Here is a 23703-nt window from a genome sequence, read left to right on the forward strand (position 1 = left end):
ACAGCATGAAGAGATGTATTTGGAAATAACTCTGGCAATTGTGACCAGACCATTGAGAAGAAAAAGAGCAGAACTTTTGTAAAATTTTAGACCCAAAAAATTGATTGTGTCTATTGGCAGATTTAAGCTTAATTTGCAAGAGTTTCGCATCCAGATTTTCGAGGAGCCAGGTTGCCCAAAAGCATCCAGTAAAAACAGTTAAGGTTATTCACTGCTATAGCGAAAAACTGAGCCCATATTAGGATTTAGTCACCCAAAGTTTGGTAAAAGCCATTGAAACATCTTTGGCACCATGAAAAAAAAAGTTTTGTTTGCCAGTGTTATCATTCCATACCATGTTTCCAGATTCAGCAGAAAATTGAATGTTAAAATTCTTTTTTAATAAACTGCTTGAAAATTCTTTTATTGCAAGAAAACTGTATCTACAATAGATACGATTGTTGTTGTACATAACAGGAAATTAAGTACATGTAACCTTTCTGTTGGAATCGTGTATAGGCACTGTTTCTGGCAATAGTCACTAGCCTGTAAATAGCAAACAAAATGAAAAGTATGCTTTTTTTTGAATATTTGGTTAGTGACATTTGCAAGGAGTAAAGCGCTACCCATTTCGCCCTTTTAAAGAGAACAACAACGTTCGCTCAAGGTGAACAATTAATCGTTGAGACCTGTAAATTGTGAACATTGACAAAACCCTAGCCAATTATTTCACAATGACTTGTTGTTATTGTTATCCAATATCTGGACAATATTTTCTTTGCAAACTTTATACTTGATTGCAGCATTAATGGCTAAACCTGATTGTGCAACAAAGACCATCTTGTTGACAAAAATATGCCTATACACACGCATTTAGATGACAGTACTTGTAAAAAATATATGTTACCAACAGCCTCACTGGTACATGCTTGTTTCTGTTTTGCAGGTAGTGATGTCTATGCATATTGTAAAGAACTTAAGCAATTAACTATAAGGTAAGATATATTGTGTATAAACTATACTGTTATACAGTATTTGTTCCATGAGGAACAGTTATTAGCGTCATATACGCTGACTTATGGCTGGCGTTAATTTTTTTCAATAAAAGCTAGAGTGAAAACAAATTCAAAATTTTCTCATTGTGAGAGCATAAGAGCAGCACAACGTTATTTTGTAGTTACGTACTGTATGGGGATGTGCTAAATTGAAAGATGTATATTTGTTAGGAACTTAAATAATAGTTTTTTGTATTTGTGCGAATCTGAATCTAACTTTGCTAAAGTCCTTTTACCAAACTACCTGTCAAGAAATGAAGTCATTCATAAACTTTTTAATTTGTTGAATAAAAAAATTGTACAAATTAACTAAAGGTTTTCACCACCATTGATTAAAATTGTCCCAAAGATCGATCACGCAAGCAAAAACTTTTCTATTATTTTTTACTTTTTGCAGAATATAGCATTCGACAAAAATTATTATTGATATTTGTGTGATTTATATGCAAATTAGTTTGTTAATTAGTCAATTATTAATTATTCAAATTAATCAGTCTGTTTGATGTGTTTTTATTATTGACTGCTATCAATAAAATGATTGATATGCTTTTGGCTGACATTCATCAGTTTCTTATATATTATGGTATAGCCGTAGGCGCCGACTTACAGGGTGGCCACGCTATCCCATGTTTGCTTCTACAGGGTGACGGCCACCCCGTTGCTCATTGAGTAAAAGTGCTCTTTGCCAAAGGACAACATAAAGCGTAGCTCAAACTGTCATGCTAAGTTCTTCTTTTCTGGCCCTTCTCGCTTGTACTATAGCCAACATCTTCTTCCCAAACCTTTAATAATATCAAATCTCCTAACTGCTGTGGAATCAAAGCAACAGTATTGCTCGTCGTCATCAGTAAAACACTAGCTTTCTCATAAAATCCAAAACGTAGAATAAAAAAGTAAAAACCCTTGTCAACGAAACCACAGCGCAATCAACTATAATTAAGGACCTTGATTAGAAATCGCTGGCAACGTCACATGCCTCGTGGAAGAGTCGTAGGTAATGCTGTAAATCATGCACATGTGGAGAAAACTTACTGAAAACAGTAAAAAGAGTCACATGTGGTATATCTGTAAAATATTAATACCAAACACAAAATTTTGTGACAAAGTGGTGTATCGATTGTGTCACAAACAAATCCTGCGTAGCATTGTGCAATTTACTTTCCCACGATTAACAAATGACTACTGTACTAGTATTTTACTTAGGCCAGGTCACACAATTTTAGCAGGCAAGCAGTGAATATCTTTGTTGGTGTCAGGCAGGCCATTGTGTCAAATGTGCACTGCTTCTTGGAATGACTTTTATACTGTTTTCCTGTTCAAACCAACCTTTTCATAAAAAATTTTTTATAATTTGATCTTCAAAGTTTACTACAAAGTAAACAGCAGCAGTGACGGACAATTTATGTAAAATGTAAACCAAAAAGATTTACTATTGTATTTTAAGGAATACCTTTTTGAATACTTCTGCAAAGTTTTAAGCCGCAAAGCACATGAAACCGTCTGAAATGACGTCACATGCGTGCCCTTTCTTGAAGTAACATAAAGTCAAAGAGTACGGTAAATAGTGCTCAGGTCATTTCTCAGTAAATCACCGTGATCATTTCAATACATTAATGACCTTTACAAAAAGATTAAGATAGAATGCTATAGTTTAATTTAATTTTTATCATGTCATATTGAACTGTCTGGCTTGATTAAGTTTTTGGCCTTGTTAAAATATCATGCTTCAGCGAGCTGTTATTAAATTTCCTCTCACACAACACTACTGAGCGTGGCTTTGTTATATTGCTTAAGAATTTGGGAAAAAAGACAAACACAATGCAATGCATAACGGAAATGGGACACCGGAAATGAATTATGATACTACCTATGCCATTGCAATTTAGTTGATATGCGACTTTGGCTTATTGCTTACAATTGATTGACAAGTGGTGGATACATGTGCAAAAGTTTATTTGTCGACCGCAAACTTAGCACGATGTAGTCAACCCTAATGTTAACTACCTGCAATCCAAAGTTGTAGTAACCAACGATTATAGTAGCTTTAACATGTCTGGAGCGTTTGTTTTGCCATGATTGTTTCACTGTTTGGGTGCATTTAGGCTAATATAACACACTAATAAGGATTTAGCATGCTAACAAACGTGAAGTTTGAACAAAAAAACTTGGATGACATTCAAGTAGTGGAAAACAGTTGTCTTGTACAAAAAATGTATATGACGTAATGAGTGTAATGATGTAATATAGTGTATGAGTGTATAAATGTAATGAGTTTGGCACTCTGAAGGTTCACTTTATAATTTTATAAATGACAACATAAGCTTTAATTTTAGCACTGCCCTGCTGTGATTTCAAAATCTGAAGTTTCTACCTTTCTTGACGTTGCTTTATTCGAAACTATTGCCCGCTGTCATCCTTTGATACTTATTAGCCCCTTACAATGAACAGGTTTGTAAAAATACCATCGCCATAAAGTATTATGGTGACAACATTTACATCAACATTTTATTATAACGTTCTTACTTGATTAATTATTTTCAGTGCGTAAATAGTCGTAAAATTTAAGATAATGGCTGTATTAAAAACCTAATATTTTTTGGATTGCGAAAAATATTAAGACACTTTTTTTTAGGGCTCCTTTTATTTGGTCAGCTGGTATTCAGTCTGGTGGAGTAAGCAAACCCTTAAGTAACCTAGTTGGTGCTGCACCATTTAGACCACAAGGACATTCTTTAACTAGTGAGTACATTTGAATTAAACCCTTTTAGAATAGCGGATTAACTTGCACTTAACAATAACATGGCCATTGTATGGTATCTAAAAAAAGAGACCAAAATTTGATTATTTCAATATAATATGAGCAGCGTGTAGATCTTGTTGTATTCTTAAAATACCAAATAGTTCAAAACATGTAATGAGCGCCCTAACAAACATATCTAGAAATCCGTTTGATTTTGTTAATATTGCTATTGTCCCAACTGACTCTCTGAAAATTAACTGAAATTATGTAAATTATTGACCAGTTTTAATTTTGACCAGCTATTTCTTGTGTAGTGGCATTATTTTAATATAGGTTTATTAGCAATATAGGATGTTTGATTTTTTCACCATTTTAGAATTTAAAAAACATGGGATCTCCCTAGGCGGTATTTTGGGCGCAATAAAATAATCTAAACTTTTTTGTTTATGATGTCATGTCATTTCCTATAACTACTTAATACATTTTAATTGCATTTCTGCTCTAGAAAAAAGTTATTTGAGAAAATCCTAAGTTTTGACATACTTTGTATGCAAATCACCAATAGTTTCCAATCGGACTTTTATTAGTCCAATCGTATTGGTGATGATCGTAAACTTCTACCTTTGCCATGAAAAATGAGAAAAGATTTACACCTTGGTTGTGGCTCGAGCTCAATCGGTTACCAAGATATCGCCAAATTGGTAAAATGCACCCCCCTCCCGAAACTTCAACAAGGAGGTGCGACCTCGAAATGATATCATAAATAAGAAAGTTCAGATCCTTTCATTGTGCCCAAAATTCCGCTTAGCGATACCCCAAGCATTTTAAATTGAAAAATGGTGATTCATGTTTCTCCTATCTATGGTAACTATAATGTTTGTCAGGGCCTCAGGTTACTGAGTAATTTCACTATCTACATTTTAATTACAACTGAGCTAACCCAGTTTCAAAATGTGTTCAGTGTTCTGTTTACCACTTTTTCTTTACAATCATTTTTGGTTAATTTTTAAGGGCACTCATGCAGGGATTTGTAAAATTGAAATGGGTATTACTGAATATTGACCATTACATTATAATAATCAATTCTATTACGAAAATCAATTTTAAAACTTTAATTAGACTTGTTAATTTTTTCCATATGAACCTTGGGATGTACTGTACATAGTGCTTGAAAACTTTATCCCAAAACAAATATTATACTTTTTCATTACTTTGTTTCCAAAAACCAATCATGCAGATGATGCAGTCCTCTATGAAAATAAATGAACTAGTCATCAAGTTAACTGATGAAATGATGAATAAATGAACTACTACTCCATTGCTCCTCTTTTTGTGGTGTTGTTAATCAATGCCATTTTACTTGCAGATGCTTTAAACCTGTCAGATCAACAGAAAGTATTAGTAAGTGGTGGCATTGCTGCTCTTCAACAGCATCAGCAAGAAGCCAAAGAAAGACAGGTTATAAGCTCTCTGCTTGCCCTGGTATTTTATTAGAATTGCCTGTTTGTGCTTTTTGTTACTGCTATAGGCTTCCTTGTGCTTAGTGTAGGCTTAAGACAAACTGTGTAATGTAGTTTGGAACTAATACATTAAAATGTAGCTATAATGATTTTAAAAAGTTATCGTTGTACATATTCTACTTAATATCAGAGCTGAACAGGAGCACTTGATTGAGTGAACTGTTTTTTCGCAAGCGATAGCATGAGCAATGCTCAATTGCCAAAATGGAGTGAGCTCGCAAGCGCGCTCAAATTTTTTCTGTCGTCTGCCCGCACTCGTTTTCTTAGCACAAAATGCGCTGTGAATGCCCATTGCAGCTTATAAATTATAGAAGTTTTGACTGCTTTGAGATTATTTGTAATTTTCAGGTGATGGTGGTGTAAAAACAGTTAAAAACCAAAAACATTAACGCAAAGGGTTCCACACAAGTATAGGCTTGCTAGATTGTGGTTCGTAGGGCACATTGTCGATATAGAATGAAGACAAAAATAGCTTTTTCCATAATGAACACGAGTGCTCCTTTCTTATTTTGTGAATGCAAGTGTGCTCAATTTTTTATGAGTGGAAGCGGCGCTTGTTTTTTCTTCAACATGCGTGAGTGTAAGCACCACTCTTTTTATACAAGCGTTGTTCAGCTCTGCTTGATATTTTATATCCTGACATGAAGATATAATTGTGGCAGATGGTGAATCGGCGTAGTCTTACACGAACTACCAGCTGTGGTCCAGGTGGTCTTTATAATACTAATAGCGGTTTGCGACAGTCTGCATTAAACCAGCATCGAGCATTGCAGGTTGACAAGTTGTTTCAGTTTATGCCAAATAAACGAAAAATTTGCTCATTTTATCGTAAACATTTTAAGCAACACTTTTACAATCAGTTTTTATTATCACTGAAATTTTATGTATCGGTACTACTAATGCTTGCTCGTTTTACAGTTGTTAATTTTTTCATATTCAGAGATCAACAAGTTACGATTCAAATCCCATGTTGAATGTGTCGGGACTTCCTAACACTAGTTCAGTGACTCCAGTTTCAGATTCTTCTTCTATTTCTGTCTCACCGTCATCAACACCTGGGATAATGGGCAACGGTTATCGCAGTCGAGAAACTGGAGTAATAGAAAAGTTGCTTTTGTCATATGGGTTCATAAAGTGTGCTGATAGAGAAGGGAGATTATTTTTCCATTACAGTCAGTTTCATGGAGAAGCAAATGCTTTGCATATAAATGGTTTGTATTTTTTGTTTGCATTTTTTTTCCAAGATTAAAGAGGTTGTGTGTCTGCTATTATGTAATTGCACTCCTGTAAACTTTTTTGAATATGAAATACTGTTTCTGCCCAAACACTGTTTTCTAATGGTATTTTTTTTATTTGATATAATGATATTTTTATGTTTTTGACGGCATACTGACATTCTTCTAACTCTCTTTCACTTCAAATGTCTAAAATTTTGTCAGACTTTTTTAACTCTGAAGAGTTATGCCATGCGAAAACCATTTTTAAAAACATACTTTAAAATCATACTAGATATATTAAAAACATAGTTGTGAATTGTGATCAGTGGCAGTTCTAGTCAATCTGGTGGTTATGCTATTGTTGTAGTATGGCAATTACCCTTTTATACCCTATTATTATTTCAGATGAAATTGAATTTGAAGTTTCGATGGATACTCGCACTGGAAAACCTGTTGCTGTGCAAGTAGTCAAGCTACAAAAAGGCACCGTTGTTTTTGAAGTTTTGAGTGAGGACAGGATTTTAGGAGAAGTTACAAATCCAGCTCCACCATTGTCTCTTGTACCAGGCCAAGCTTCTTTCAGTGCCATCCCAGGTGGCACTACTGGTTATGCTGGTTTAGGTTACAGACCCAGTGAGAAGGGAGAGCCCGTTATTTCTGCTAAACTTGGAACACTTTCGTATGAAAGAATGGGGGTAAGGGCTGGTGTTCTAATGGAAAACAGTTTACTACAATTACCTGCAGCTGCAGTTGTATTGAAATCCACTTCTACTAGGGCATAGCCCTCATAGAATATGGTTATTTTGTGTACAATGACTCAATTATGTAGCTTGTTTGAAGGAATTCTTCTTCTTGCATTATTCTGCCAATGATCTAACTAACCCCAATCTTGTGTTGCAACCCGGAGATCAAGTTTCCTTCAACATAGCAACAGAAAAGAGGTAACGGTTTGTTTGAACATACACTGCAAACGCTTGCATTATATCATTAAACTCTTATAATGCATTGTAGGAAAATAATTTTTGCTTTGGGTGTTTGGGTGGCCATGGGAATGCTCTAAAACAGGGTGGTCCCAACTTAATTTTACCACATGTCACAAATAAAAGTCAGCCTTTAGGCACGAGCCAAAATATATTAAATATTTGCATATAACATTGTGCACTTCAGTTGTTTCTGTTAGAGTTACTGCCTATTTTCTTTTGGTAAAAATACAAGCATTATCACTTTGCTTAGCAAAGCCTTAGTGTTGTTGTGATTAATGGCACCATCAATTTTCAGAAAGACTAAGAAATTATTTATTAATTGAGTATTCCAGCATAAGTAGGTCATGCGGTCAACAATCGATTTTAGCTGTTGAAGAGTAATTGAATTTAGGTTAGGAGGTAGGTTTAGGTTCACTACAGTATTTAAACTGCTTTTCTGCGTTTTATGATTCTGTGAGGACTCTAGTTATCCGAAGTTTGGAATTAATAATCGAACTTGCAATGTATTGACGTGTTGGGTTTTGCTTTTTTTATAAAAAAGTAATCACACAAATATCAACAATTGCAATCAATCCACTTCTCAAAAAATACCAGTTTTTTAAATTTTGGTTTTGTGATAGCAGTAGGTTAATATTGCATTTTGTTAACTGTCATGGACTATGTTTTATTCATTCTTACAGGACTGGTGTGATGCGTGCTCGGAAAATAACTCTTGTGGAACGTGCTCCTCCAAAACGATTTACTGGAATTGTTACTGCTATGAAAGAGTCTTTCGGATTCATTGAAAGATCAGACTTAGTCAAGGAAGTAAGGGATTTCTACGTGATTTAAGCTTTGCTGAACGTTTACTTTCAAAAATGTATTGGAAAATTAAGCATTTGACTGTAATGTCTTAATATATTGTTGCCAATAGCTGCTTTTGAATTTGTGTGTTTTGGTTTTGATGTTTACAGATATTTTTCCACTACAGTGAAGTACTGGCCAACGTACCAGACTTACGCGTGGGAGATCATGTAGAATTTAGTATTCAGGAAAGGAATGTAAGTTTTGACACGGTATTTCGGCTTGTGAAATTATGTCATCCAGATTGTGTAAGATAAAATTGGTCATAACAGTCTTCATATGAATTCTGCAAAAAAATGTTGCTTTCAGAATAAAGACGTTGCAACTGAGATACGATTACTACCACTTGGTTCAGTTCAGCTGGAGGAAATATCTAGTAATCTCTGTATTGGAACTATTGAAAAACCATTACCTGCAAAAGTTTCAAACAAGGTTGTTAATGAGGTACATCCACCTGTTTCTAGTTTAGATATACAGTAGGTGCAGCATAGTTATTTCATTCTTTTTGAAAAAACACTAATTACTCATGCTCATACACCTCAAGTATCTTATGGAGGTTAGATATGATGATATGTTTAACGATGTCCCCTTGATACTGAAGCTTGTCAATTTATTTAAAGTCTACTATTGCTGGTGGAGATGCTACCTCACCAAGTCAAACCATAAAAAATGGAACTGCAGTTGTAAATGGATCACCAACTCAACCTTCTCTTGCACTTGCAGGAGTGATATGTTATGTTAATTCAAAAGGTGAAATGGCCAAAATTAGATTTGGTGAAAAAGACCGGGCAGCTAACTGTCTTCATACCCTTTGCAAAGGAGATAAGGTATGTGGCGGATTAGTGTCTTCCTTTTCATGTAATTGTATCAGTCTGCTTAGCTGTTCTGTTTACTTTTTAGGTTTCATTTTTGACTATAACTGACAAACGTAATGGTCAGCAACGTGCTGCTGGTGTTACATTATTGCTTGATAAAACACTTGCTACAACAAACGAAAAGAGAGAGCAGGTATTATTAAACTTTTTGCTTGGTGTGATAAAAAAATATCTATTTTGCTGTAATATGCAAATACTATTTATTGTACTAGGGGATAGTTGCTGCAGTTAAAGAAGGATTTGGATTCATTAAATGCGTGGAACGTGATTCTCGTCTCTTTTTTCACTGTTGTGAGCTTCTTGATCCAACTCACCACATTCGTATGTCAGATGAAGTTGACTTTACTGTTCTTCCTGATCCTGTTGCTGAAAAACAGCGGTAAAACATACAGTAAACTATATTGAAAACGAGCATCACTGATTGCACATTACAACATTTAGCATAGGGATGCAAGAAAATTTGTCAACCTTATTCAGACATAGATATTTTTAGTAGCGCACACTTATAAACATTTCTGTGAGTACATAATACATTATTACTAATGTTCCATGTTTTGCTGCTCTGCACTGGCCGGGCGTAAACAACTACATTTGTGATTAACATTAGTGGCACCATCAATTTCCAGAAAAGCGATATAATTAAAGACCAAATGCAATGCTTGCATCAGAGCAGGGTTGGACTATGCGGATGTCAGTTAACTGATTTACCGAGGAAATTTTGGCTGTCTGATATCCGGATAAAAATTTGTTGGTTAATCGGATAACAAATGAGTAACGTTATTAATGCATTTTTATCTGTTTTTAAGCCTTTTTAGCAAGTTTAGAATCCTCCTGAATTCAGATATAGGCAGCCCCTAACAGAACAGAAACGGTGTTTGACTCCATGTTGAACTTAATTAAAACCTTAATTCTCCCTAATTGCCTTTTGTATTCACTACAAGACGCAAAATATTAGACAAAATTTTTCTTGTATGTTACAAACAATACATCAAGCAATTGAAATGCGCCAGTAAAATTTCAAGTCAACTACCAAGCATTAACATTTTAGATGCATGGAGAGGTGGGAATTGGGCAGTTTCTTGGGGATTATGCTGAAACATTGGAGATCGATTGGACTCTTCTGAATTTACTAAATTAAAAATTAAAACAAAAAACTATATAGACATTAGGAATTTGTGAATTTTTTATGCAAAAATTAACAAAACTATGTCACACTTGGACGTTTTCGCAATCGACACACATTATGTTTTACTAGAAATTAGGATAAAAGGTTACTTTGTGCTTAACGTTTATTATCCGGTTAACCGGTTAGCTAAAACAGAAATATCTGGATATATCCGTTATCCAGACAGTAAATATTATTGATATCCGAAGTAACCCTAAATCGAAATGTACATATTACACACCTAAGCCCTGGAAACGGATGTGGAGCGCCCAGAAATCAAAAACAACACAACCGGCCTACTATAAGTTCCAATACTATATTCCGTATTTTATTTTGGTTCTAAATAAGAGGATTAATGATACATCTGGACCTGGTAAAGGTTGTTTTTGTATATACTTCCAGACTAAGTAGCCAGGTGTCGGCTACAAATGTAAAATATTGTTGCTTCGACCATTGCGGTTTGTGAAATCTTTTCTTAAAATGCTTTCCTGTTTAGATAAGCTAGCGTTATGTTGCGACTCTGCCAGATCGATGCTTGACCATTAATACCAATGAGATAAAATTGAGAAAGATACATTGCATTCGTAATCCATGGTAATAAATGCAACCAGCTGGTAAATGTTAATTTTGCTTCGAATGCATTTTTGTGAAGTGTTGGTTTAATAAACATTTTGCTAATACGAAGCAATGGTTACCTATTGTTGATAGTAATTAATTCCAGCTTACTTTTTATGTCATATTGATACTGAACAGATCATGTGTCTGTTGCAGCTAACGATTGGTGATCGCAAGTGTCAATTTTTTGTTTTGTTTTTTTGTTTTTGTTATTCGGTTTTATTTTCTGTCACTTGTATTCCAATATGTCAAATAACATTTCAAAATCAGACCACGTTTTATTCTTATAAACACGCTTACATATGCAACGTTATAAAATTCAAATATTTTGGCGGGCCAAAAGCTGCCCTCAGCTTGCGGGCGTGGATGTGGATTACAATGATCCACAGCGAACTCCAGAGTAAAACCTAAAATGCCCCCATGCTCACTTTCTTGTATGCTTGCATCACTACATCTTATCTTTTTAAGTTTCTATTTTTCTTTTCTCTAATTCTCAGTTGTTGTTTGTACTACTACTAAGAAAGGCAAAGGGTGTAAGCTGTCAAATAGTATCAATGTGCTTAGCACACTCTGATCATCAAAATAGAAGTATGTTCAGAGCGATGGTATTGATTGCATTAAGTACTGTCTCAAGTATGTGGCAAATATTATTGTCATACCAACAGACCGAAGAGTAAATACTATGTCACCAATAAATTTATAACATAGTTGGGATCATGGCATTATTGTCAAAAGCATGGAAAAAAAATTTCTTTATGGTTAATGCCTTTGGGGTTAACAGCGAAATGATTTAACTTGGTGGAAATGATACGAAAAACGATTTTGTTTGGTTTCTGCTCTGATATTAAAACCATTGCATTAATCTACAGTTTAATTTTTTTATGGTACGGTTTGATATTGTATGGTAATAGCACGAAAATGTTTGCAATGAGTTAATTTTATCAACGGTGTATTTAGGGTCATATTAAGAGAGCAAAGTTTTTAAAACCTTGGTCTAAACTTCTCTTGTTTGCTCACCTCACCCAAAAATGTGCGAAGGGCAGAAACTTTGCGATTTTAGCCTCCGAAAGGGCTTCAAAGTGCCTTGAAATGAAATATGTACACTTTTGAAACGCCATATACCTGCCCTTTACGTTAATTCTATTCCGCTGTATATGATTATTATTCAGTATTACTATAGGTTATAGCTGTTGAGTAGTTGCAAACAAGGAAATGTGACAAAAAAAATGAAAGAAGATGTCAAAAGTCTATGACCCCAAAAAAGTTGGGTTTTAATGTCAGTCAAAAACCTGTTTCTTTTTAACTGTCTTCATCCAAGACCGATAACGGCCTCAGAAAAACACATCAGACCAAGTTTTATACAAAGCTAAGGTGCCAGCGATCAGCATATGTAAAAGATTAAAAACAATTATATCACATTTAAAAAACTGAAAAGTTTACAGTTGCATAGTGTTCGTGTAAATGCAGTGATAACTACTACACAGTGGGATTTATGGGAAGAATATATCATCACCGTGTGCAAAATATCCAAGCACTAACTGTTTCAATTGCTTGAAAGTTTAAATATTTTAGTACTGTATTTTGACCTATGATTCTTGTCACTACAAATCACTGGAATTATTGCTCAAGCCGTTAAGCAGTGGACTAGCCGTAGAGTTTTTGTATTCCTGCTTTTTTCATATTTAGAGATCTAATTGTTATATTACTACATAGGAAATGGTTGCATTAATTTTTTTATTTTAGATTGCATGCCACAAGAATGAAAGTTTTACAAAAGGGCAGTGTTATTTTCCATGTAATATCTGATCAAATTTATATTGGAATCATTGAGTTGTTGCCTGGATCATCACCTAATACAGCTCCCAAAAGGTATTGTGTGTTTGATTTACACCAGGGTTCACCAAACTACGACCCGAAAGAAGATCAATTTGTCCGGACCACCTCACTGAATCACAAATCAGCTTATTATATGGTAGCTTATTTAAGAAAGTGGGGATTTAGCCTGCGATCATCAGTTTTTATGATTATCTGGCCCTTTGTGAAAGAAGTTTGGTGACACCTGATTTACACCAATGAAATTTCAAACTTTACAAATTATCAAATAAAATTTAACTTTTTTTATATTAGCCCTACAGATTGCTTGCTCAGCCCGAGTCTTGGACCAAATCCAGGTACAATTGTGTACTCGCCTGAGACTGATAATGATGAAAATTCTGATGGGTTACTTAGAATTCCATTTGCCACAAAAGATTTCAAAGAATGGATGGATGCTTTAAGTTTAAAAATAGGAGACACTGTGAGTTACTAATTGATACAAACACGTTTTGTTTCGAACTACAATTAGCAACAAAAACTAGCTAGCACAGCACTTACTTCTTCTTTTGTAAAGATTTTAAAAATAAGTCATTACCTTTTTTGTAGAGCCATTTCCTTTTTTGTAACCATAGTGAAAACAATTCATTTTATTGAATTCATTTTTTGGAGCTAAGTTAAACGTTTGTTCTACTTACTTCCATATTATATTTAGATTTAAAATTACCACAATTATCAATCATAATTTTATCAATAAAAACACTTATTCAACAATTACCGTATTCTATTTAAAAACGACACAGATAGTTAATTAAGTCACCTGAGAATTACTCTCGATCTTGGATGCTAGATTGACACTGTAGTAGTCCCAAATGCTTTCTGTTGTTGAATGATGTTCTATTCTGCATTTGTGACATTCCCTTTATTGTGCTATTTTTTTTAACTACTTCTTTCATTTAAAATTGCTATTCAGTTTATTCAGCTGCTCCATTAATAGTCAACCAACCTTGAGCCCCTTACCTCTCCAGAATTCTCTTGTTTGTATATGCTAGGAATTAAAAACAAAACAAAAACTCAATGTTCCACCCTCACTGGGTTTTAAGGTTGAAACTTTGCCATTTTTTACTCTTTTTATTGCTTCAGCCTGTAGCATCCACTGCAAGCATAGAAAAGTCCTAAAAATTTGCATATTTCCATCTTTAGTTGTGCTCTTTATTTCAAAAAATATTTTAATTTAACTTGGTATTAATAGTGCTTCCCCTGGATTCATGGTTTAACCCTGAATGTTGCGAGGCTGCATGTTGATAACTTTGGTAAAATAGATAAATATTTTGTACATTTGTATGTGTTTACGCCTTTCGTTTAGAGTCAATGTTGTTAATGTGGCTTTCTTTAGCAGTAGTAGGGACAGTAGCACCTTGTCTATACAAATATATATCTGATATACAAGTAGCTAATGTGATACTGGTGTTGTCAAGAAAAACCAAATTAATAATATTAGCTCCAAATTAAAGGTCACTAAAATCAAAAAGCACAAATGCACAAGATAATGATGTATTTCCCTGAATTTATCATATGTAGCCTGTTGAAAAAACACAGTGTTCCCCTATGGTAAAAAAATTACAGACATATTATACCAAGAAAAGTCAAGTTAATGTCATCACGAAGTTAGAGATTAACCTTTAGCAGTTGTAGCTGAAATAGAAAGTATGAAACCTAAGTAAAGCAATAAAATAAAAACATTTATTTCGGTGCCCACTCTAAGATTCAGTCACCAAAGCTAAGAATACCACTGTTTTTATCAAGTTAGAGGTCATTTGTTATTTTTCTATAACTGCTGTGAATACTACAAGAAAAAGACGAAAAAAGGCTCCATGAGGTGCCAGAAATGCCAAAATAGGGTTAATGTCTTAAAACCTTGTTGAGATAGTAGAATGCTATTTTTTGTTTTGTTTCAATTCTTCAGTTGTGTAACATATACAAAAACAAAAAATCTGTCAGGTGAGGGTGTTCACTGTTTATTTTTATTTTTTCCTGTTTATTTTGTCTGGAATGACAATGCTTTAAACATTACGCGGGATTGTTTTGTATTGAACTTGGCCTGAAAATTTTGTCGCATGTATTTTATGGTCCCATGGTATATTTATTCTGTACTCAAATATGATTAAGTTTGAAAATTTTACGTACTATGATATTAATCTTTTTGTTTGTAGGTTGAGTTCAAAATATGTGAAGTGAAACGCACTGGTGCAAAAAGCGCTGTGGACATTAAACTTTTACCTCGCACAGAAGATGATCAAAATAATTCAATAAACAAGCGACGAACATTAAATCATACCTTGAGTTCTGCTTCTCTAAAGTTAGCTCCTGTATTTGAGGAAGGTAAAATTTTCTAATAATCTACAGCAATTTTAGTGTAAAATTAATAAGATTTGTTTTGTTTTTTTAGCTTTTAAAAAATTTTATTTTGCTTTTTTTCAACATAGCCACAATTCCTCTTTCACTGGCTGATGTTTCGGGTGGTAAAACATTATCAGGTTTGATGCCACATTCACCACCACAAAGGTATGCTTGTAGCAAAATTTACTGCATATTTAAAGGCTGCACAAACTGCGAGCCACACAAAGAATTTTTGCTGCCCTCTATCAGCCTTGCAATTAATGTTGATATAATTGAATTTATAATTGCCTGAGAAAAGCTTTGTATTGGTAACATATTAAGTAAATTTTTGTATAGGAGAATAATTGTTTGCTGCCCACTAAGACTCAAAAATAGAGTTCCCAATTTGGGACAAAATTTCAAAACCTGGTTTTTGGGAATGCCTGTGTTAAAAAAAATGGAAAACCCCGATTTTGCGGGAAGTGTAGGGTTGAGAAAAATGAATCTTTACAACTTCTTAACTCTGTATTATTATAAAAATGCATTAAATTCTGAAGCAGTTTTCCGTTTTCATTAAATGTGTTTGGCATAGGCTACAGCGGGTATTTTTCTCTTTAACTATAAAAACTTATGTAATGTAAACCCTAAATCCTTGATGTATTAAAAAACCTGGGTTTCACATTTTAATATCTGGGCTGGAGTGTCAAGAAATTAACAAAAAAATGGGGAAAAGCTGAGTATGACCTATAAAACCATTTTCATGAAAATTTTGGTACCACTGGCTAAAAACCACATCGAGAATGACTGTTTTTATATAATGTATCTGATATGTTTGAACAGAACTCAGTCCGAATCAAGTCTGACTCCAGTTATTCTTGCTTCACCCAAAATGCAAGAAAAAGAAAACTTAAATGCAGCCGAAATGATGCATCTGAGTTTAAATGATGACGAACGTTCTCAGCCATCCCCACCATCAACACCAGAAAAACAAGATGCTGGCGTTGAACAGGCAGAGGTAAAACTGCATTTTGCAATTAAAGCACTTATAAGGTACCTGTTTTTACAATATCAGCCTTGGCTGAGTAATACATTTTAAATGAGAGTATAAAACGCATAACAGTTGCAGGAATATTAAATTAAAACAAATGAAAGTTAAGCATTGGTTAACATAGCAATCATGACAGTTATGAAGCTCAAACGTTATTCTGACTAACTGCTTTGCAACATACTGTAATGCCAATTTGATGATGTGGCAAAAGTTTCGGAGGAGAGTATACAAATGCATGTGCATATCAGGATTGAGTATTGTGGGACAATTACCTCATGCTGTTGTTCCTTCAGATATACGTAATTGTAGGCGTACAATTGTATACCTGTCCCCAAACCTTGATTTTATGTTGTTTCTACTAGTAATTTTTAGACTGTACCACTCACAGTGTTCACAGCAACCAGCATTAATCATAATCATCTTTACTTGTATCAGAGTTTGATAATTTCAAACGTAATTTTTGATTTTACTGACTTTGAAGTTTATTTTAGGAAAATGGACAAGTTGATGAGGAAATAATGTATGGTTGGATGAGCACGTTAAAAGAATCCTTTGGCTTTATTGAAGCTTTTGATCATGGTTCAGAGATATTCTTCCACTACAGTGAACTTCTTGCTCCACTTGAAATGTATAAAGTTGGAACACCATTGCAATTTGTAATGGGAGTTAAAGGTTAAATATTGTGTTATTGCTTTTTTGCTGTGTATTTGAACCACATTTACTGAGAGATGTTGTAATGGACCAGCTAATATTAAAACCTGTCATTGTGAATGCTTGCAGAAGACAAGCCATGTGCAATGAAAGTTCAAAAGATTCATGTTGAGGAGTTGCCGTCTTCAGTTGTTGTAGAAAATAAAATCATCAAGGGTAATTATATTGTCTGATTGAAGAGACAGTTGTTTGGTTAATGCAGTGTTTCTTAACCTTTTTTGGCCCAGATCCCGCTTTTCATTTCAAAAAAATTTTAGGCCCGCCATCAGTGACGTATTTAAGATTACATTTAAGCTAAATGTACGAATTTAAAGCAATTTAGTTCGTGGCCTTTTTTGATATTATGCTATTGAACGGTTACAGTTGCATTCTTGCTCAATTTCAAAGTGAAAGTTGCAAAAAGTGATCACATAGTTCTTCGTTAAATTTGAATTCCCACACTTCACTAAATTGTTGCCAGACCATGTTAAGAAACACCAGGTTAATGTTTATTGTGATATTTTAATTTCTTATGAAGCCACACTAAAATAAACTTTCCTTATTTCCAGGTAAAGTACTTAAGCCTCTTAAATCTGTAAATCCTAGTCAGAGCAGTTATCAAGGATTGATCGAATATAAGGAAACTAATGAAGCAGGTCTTTTTTGTGACATTTGATAATAAGCTAGTGTGTTTCTATATACATATAGCATGGTAGATCATTATATATCGTTGAACAATGCAGTTGATTGGTACACTCACCAAAATTGAAATTCATACTTTCAAAAAATGGCATATTGTATTGCTTCTACTACATGCTTTTTAAGGCGTTAAGAAATTAATGTTACAGAGGAAACAACAATTAGAACCATTCCATACAGTCCAATGAGTCTAAGTGATAGAAGAGATTTTATTCAGGTCGGAGACAAGGTCACTTTTCAGGTGAATGTTTTCCAAGTAGCCTTTCTTATGGCATATTGTTATTCTAGTGTTATTCTGCTAGTGACTGCGGTAATCCAACTCATTACTTGTAACCAGGTAAGCATAAACAGCAGCAGTCATAAACAGAGGGCTGTAAACGTCACTGTCAATCGCGAAACGGTTCGTGCAACCATAGATAGCATCAAAGGGGAGGTAATAATTCTTTTGGTTTTTTGTCATGTATTTATTTCTATCAAATAATTCAATTTATATGCAATGCTCTTTGTCATATTTCTACATCGCAATGCATAATAGACACCATGTGCACTGAACAGTTTTAATATTGAGTAGTGAGTACTAACACTGTACAGTATACTAAGGTAGATAGTGTTACATGTACATTTTGCTGCATTAGTCTCTAATTAAGACTGGTTCTTGGCGGCATTTGGAGAGTGTTTATTAATCATTTATTTATTTTAATCCAATGACATATGTATAATGATGCTTCTTGAAGTAAAATGATACAACATGTGTTTTAAAATAAGAAAAACATTAAATATATGGTTAGAATACTCTTGAATGTTTCACCCCAAAAACTCTTGCGGTTTCCGAAATTAACTTAATATTTCCTGTTTTCTACCCTCCCCTAACTTAAGGCCACTTTGCTTAGTGTCATACGCATACCTAAGCAAAAGTGTTTTTTGGGACTGAGTATATCACCGCTAGTGGTTAAGGCAGCCACTTGTTAAGGACAGAAGGACAGGCGACAGGCTAGCAGAGATGATTAGTATGGTTAAAATCTTTATCGACATCATGTCGAACAGAAATGTATGATGAGAAAATGTTTTTTTAGTGGCTGCCAGGCCCCGGAATGATCTACTGTAGCAGTATTTAGAGAAATTCGTTTATTGTACCTAGTTTAGGAACCAGTGCTTTAACGGAATTGTAATAGTTTGTAAGAATTCCGTCAAAAACAATGACCCAAAACTAAATGGAATTTGAACTTGGACTTCCATTGGTCGAAGTCTGAGGTAAAAACCCTCAAATCCAATGCCCTCATATATACTGTAATAACTTTGATTACCTATCGTTTCAATAACCCACGTGCCACATTTTGGGTCAATCTACTGAAACGCAGGGTTTGCTTATGAATTGTTAAGTATTAAGTCTTTCCATCAGTCCTTTTCATAAAGTTTTGAACATGAGGTAAAACGTCCATTAATGACTTAAAGTAGTTATTATTATTATTGATATTTAACCAGAATGAACTGCAGTATTCAAAACCTTAAACACAAGTGTTTGCACAAGACCCGGCTTCATTTTTTCTCAACGCTGGCCATTTTACTGTATTCCTGATTGTTCTCATCTTTGCACATTGCTAAAGTTAAGAGCAGAAAAGTGACTACAAAGAGCAGTCCCATACTGTACTTACGAATACTTTACCTGCTGCTTTTCAGCATTTTTGGAAGTAAGCCATAATTTTTCAAGAGAGTCCCAAAATTTCCGCTAGAACTTTGCAGTAGTTGTAGGTTTTAGCATAGCATTAGCGCACGATCGTCGATTGCGTTCTAGTATGAGTAAAACACCAATTTTTTCATCTGTTGCAGTTTGGTTTTATTAACTATGAAGTAAAAGGTGGAGAGAGCGGCGGAAATGGGAAATTATTTTTTCATATGTCAGAAGTTCGTGATCCAATTCAGCTGATATCGCCTGGCTGCACTGTGGAGTTTTCTGTCATTTATAACCAAAGAAGCGGTAAATTGTTTACTATGAATTTGGAACTTGCCTCATACAGACGCTATAACGTGTTACATTTCAAACTTACTTGGTGTTATTTAATGTTTTAATGTTTATCATTTAAGGTAAATTTTCGGCGTCCAAGGTGAGATCGGCTGAAGAGCACCCAAAGCAACAACGTCCAGAGCGTTTGAGGCTCCGTAGCACTTGTGATTCATCGACCGGTCCAACTGTGATGGTACTTCGACAACCTCGTGGTCCAGCGGAGAATGTCACGGTAATTTTTATATGAAATGTGGTATTTTCAATCCTGCTGATATAGTTTATCATCATTGCGAGAAAGAAGATTGTGTATTTTGGAATGTTTGTATCATAGTGCTGACGTAAGAAGTGGGCGTTGTCCGATGTTTTCTTTGATACTGATAATAATCGTACCATTTATAAGCACATAAGGAGCCGACAAACCATGTAAATAGAGCTAGTTTCTTTGTCTTATCATAGAATGAAATCACTAAAAGTGCCGTTACTCGAAAAATCCCACATGGGGCTCTCTGAAATTTCGCATATCATTTTATTATGCCTTAGGTTATTATCTCATAAAATTACACAGCTTTAGCTCCTGCAATAGCCCCACTAATCTCAAACTACAATTTTGGGCTATAAAAGTCAGAATTCATCAATTTCACCTTACATTTCAGGCTAACCTAAACATGCGACCTGGACATTTTTAATGTGCCATTTGCTAGGATAATCCGCGCTCTGATAAACAACACCGGCCATGTTGGCATATGATCGGTCTACAGACTTTTGTTAGCCATTACGTAAAACAAAATCATGGAAATCGCCAAATTTTCACAAAGTTATCAGCTCCTTAAGGCACCGTATATGCTTGTGAAAAGGCCTGATTTCTTTGTTTATTTTCTTATGAAGTGAGATTACTAAAAATGCAATTAATCGAAAAATCGAAAATAGTTTTTAACGCGCCATTTGCTAGGGTAATCCGCGCACTGAAAGTCAACACCGGCCATACTGGCGTTTGATTGATCTAACACACTTTTTATCCATTACGTAAAACGTTCAACAAAATCATGAAAATCGCAAAATTTTAGCATATACGGCTCCTTAACTGGTTGCCCGTATGTGTATGAGGCGCCGGTATTTTGGGAAATATCCGCTAAATATAACGATGCACTCAGACACTAGTTTGAATAACATCAAGGTTTTATGTGAACAAATGACGTACGCACAGTGCGTACACATAAGTTTCGTTGTTGATTATGAACTTAAGTACTGTATTTTCTTTTAGAGTGCTTAAACCTACTGTACTTTTGCGTTGATGTTTATACGCAGGGCTTTACAAGAAATCGAACCATAGACGGCAAGAATGACGACAATTGCCCGTTGTCATCTGAATCGTGAATGATTGCTGTTGACCAATTTCAAGTTGGCGTATTTACCCCACTTTCTTTCTGGCTTTTTTCGTGTGGCAAACCCATTGCTTTGGTTAAATGAATTTCGTTTGTTGTCATTCCGTTTGTTTGCAAATTTTTAGCATCAGTTTAAACCTGCCATAGTCCGTTTGTTTTGCACATACTGCCGGGTTCCGGTGAAATGCAGTGTTTGTTTTTTTTCTTCAATTTAGTTTGTCGCAGTTAACCCCAACCTAAAGCTATCGCGCTAGGATGAGCTGTTAAATTGATAGCAACTTGTAGCTTAAAGCCTTTCAGATCCCATACAAACCTATGTTACTGTACGCGATTTTTGACGCCCAAATGAAAGCACGTATTTTTTTGCTTTTGTTTTCCCTACATTCAGTGTGCTTTTGTTGCCCATTTTAATTCGCCTTAAAGCATCCTTGACGTACATTGCGCCATTCTGTTAACGTCTGGACATATCCGCCTGCGGTTTAAACCGCCACATGTTTTTTGCATTTTCTGTTCTGTTTGCTTTCAGTTTTAGCTTCTTTAGCTTATTTGTTTAACTTTAAAGTCTTATAATATTTAATTTTTTTTGCGAAACGCCGGCGTATTTGAAGACGCCTGTATCCATCGCTGACGTTGGCATGTTAGTTCTAGTTTCTGCAAGAATTTGAACTTGAAAGAAATTGTATTTAACTCTTTTGTTCAAGAACAATGCCACATTTTCAGACTATAAATGAAATCGAATCAGATATGACTAATTTCACAAACGTAACGTCTATGTCTAGGCCAAGAAAAATGCAAAGTTGTCATCGAATTTAAGCACTTAATTTACATTCGTTCCCAACCGCTAAAACTTTGGTAGTCAGGTTATGAGTGCGTGCTATATATTAGATAGGTTTTCACTGTGCAAATACCCAATCGACAACAATCTGGCTCAATGATTGCTATCATTCAACTTCAGTGGTTGGCCATGCCATTTGTTTTGATAGCTGAACAACAATTGTGCCCGTTTCGTCACGCTTAATCCTTGTTCACTGTAGGGTTATGCTGTTTTGATGTACTATAATTTCGTGTCAGTATGCCTAATATTTCAATATACCATATTTTAGTTTACTGTATGTAGCAGTGGTTTAATGCTACCTAGGTTTGGAACTTTTGGTGCTATTTGTTTCTCTGTACCTAAGTTATTTGAATACGTTAGTACACTGTTCATCTCTGTAAATAACGCGACGTTATCTGCGACTATACTATAAATATGTCATACGTTACATATAAACTTTAGGTTGTATATTCGTTAACCGCAGTTTGCCCTTTGAGTTCATACCGGTAAGGTTGCTTGTTGAAATAAAAGCTGCTATAAAATATTCCGACGTGTTTAATTCAAGTTTTGGTCGTTTAACAAGCTAAACTGTTACAAATGTAACAATCTCAAGAGGGTAGCGCAGCTACAAGCTTTTGCTGAACACTTGGGTGACCCAAATCACCAGTTAGTTATAGGAATGATGTATTTTTCTTGCTTAATTCTCAAAAACCAGGGTAATTAGCCGTCTGACTTTTTGCAATACATCCGACCTTCACATAAGTTTCCCACTATACAGGGAACTGAGTATTGTTTGGCAAAACCTTGTAGATTATGTAGAAGCATTGCGAAACGGTAAACAAATATACGTCAGCAAATTACAGTATTATAATTAGTTATGAACAACAACACTATTGAGTATTGACGTTATGGACGGTTTCCTTATTAGCCATGTAGCTGATTCATCTGTTTTCTTTGTGAGTGTAAGAATGGTTTCTAAGCAATTATATTTATGTATACAGTATAGGTTTGAACGAAGAGTAACTGAGGAAACGACGCTCAGTAAAAAATTATCTCGTCGAGTATTCACTGCAGTGTTGCTATAATAGTTTTGAAAGATGTGATTTCTGCTTCAAACAACTTAAACTGTGTACAAAAAGATTACAAGCAAATTAACGTTTTCGCACCAAGTAGTATTTTTCAGCGTGCTGAATTTAGTCACCAAACGAACAAGCTCCTTAGCTAAAAATACTAAGAGCACTGACGATTGACCTCAATAACATGGCGTGAAAAACGCTTAACTGGTATTAGAATGGTTGATCACGTGTTTTGATTCTACTAAAAAGCCGATCACGCAACAAACGTATGGTAAGGCGCGTGACAAGCGGCACAACGGCGGAGTTTCTCCATGTGCAATATTACGCAACGCGGTTTGTGACATTTTCTACCAAACAAAGTTCGCGTTTTGGTTTTCAAACTTCATTGCTTGCTCGTTTAAGATCTCGAAGTTGCGATAATGCATTCAGAACAAGGGCGAGTTGTTTTGCTTATTTAGGCGAAATTAATTTATTGCAAAATTTGATTGTCTTGAACGTCTTCAAGAAGTTCGAAAAAATATACTGACTTAGTCAGTTAGTAGGCTAGCATCCACCAATACTGTATGTCGACAGTTAGCAAGTATGGTAGAGGTATGCAATATTTTGCTTTAGGCTAGTGTAAAGTGCGCAACCAAAGGATGAATTTGTATACTAGGCCCCAGCTACTCAAATTGTGGCGTCATTTGGTTGTGCAATTCTGGACTAGACCCGATTAATTTTGTTCGTACCTGGCTATATGAAAAATAGGGAATGGGAGTTACTGAGCTAGCTTTGGCAGGGAGAAAGGGTACTCAAAGGTTTCTTTCAAA

General features: G+C 34.9%; 1 protein-coding gene across 2 annotated transcripts; it reads left to right on the top strand.

The window, feature by feature from the left end:
- Positions 1-270: 270 nt before the first annotated feature.
- On the top strand, positions 271-22362 carry LOC143445137 (cold shock domain-containing protein E1-like). Of its 2 annotated transcripts, XM_076944030.1 has the most exons (28): positions 273-646; positions 926-974; positions 3368-3482; positions 3667-3773; positions 5141-5232; positions 5957-6067; positions 6235-6505; positions 6917-7206; positions 7352-7452; positions 8175-8301; positions 8448-8534; positions 8647-8781; positions 8958-9164; positions 9238-9345; positions 9425-9591; positions 12736-12861; positions 13120-13288; positions 15018-15186; positions 15291-15369; positions 16024-16198; positions 16723-16903; positions 17012-17098; positions 17491-17577; positions 17770-17861; positions 17958-18053; positions 19448-19595; positions 19703-19854; positions 20928-22362. In XM_076944030.1, the coding sequence occupies exons 3-28, from the start codon at positions 3475-3477 to the stop codon at positions 20994-20996; spliced, it is 3441 nt and encodes a 1146-aa protein (XP_076800145.1). In that variant the 5' UTR covers positions 273-646; positions 926-974; positions 3368-3474; the 3' UTR covers positions 20997-22362. The 2 variants fall into 2 exon arrangements, with proteins under 2 accessions (XP_076800153.1, XP_076800145.1); XM_076944038.1 differs by lacking the exon at positions 5957-6067 and having other exon boundaries at positions 271-646.
- Positions 22363-23703: the final 1341 nt, after the last annotated feature.

The sequence above is a fragment of the Clavelina lepadiformis genome, chromosome 1 (assembly GCF_947623445.1).
Source record: "Clavelina lepadiformis chromosome 1, kaClaLepa1.1, whole genome shotgun sequence".
Lineage (NCBI taxonomy): Eukaryota > Metazoa > Chordata > Ascidiacea > Aplousobranchia > Clavelinidae > Clavelina > Clavelina lepadiformis.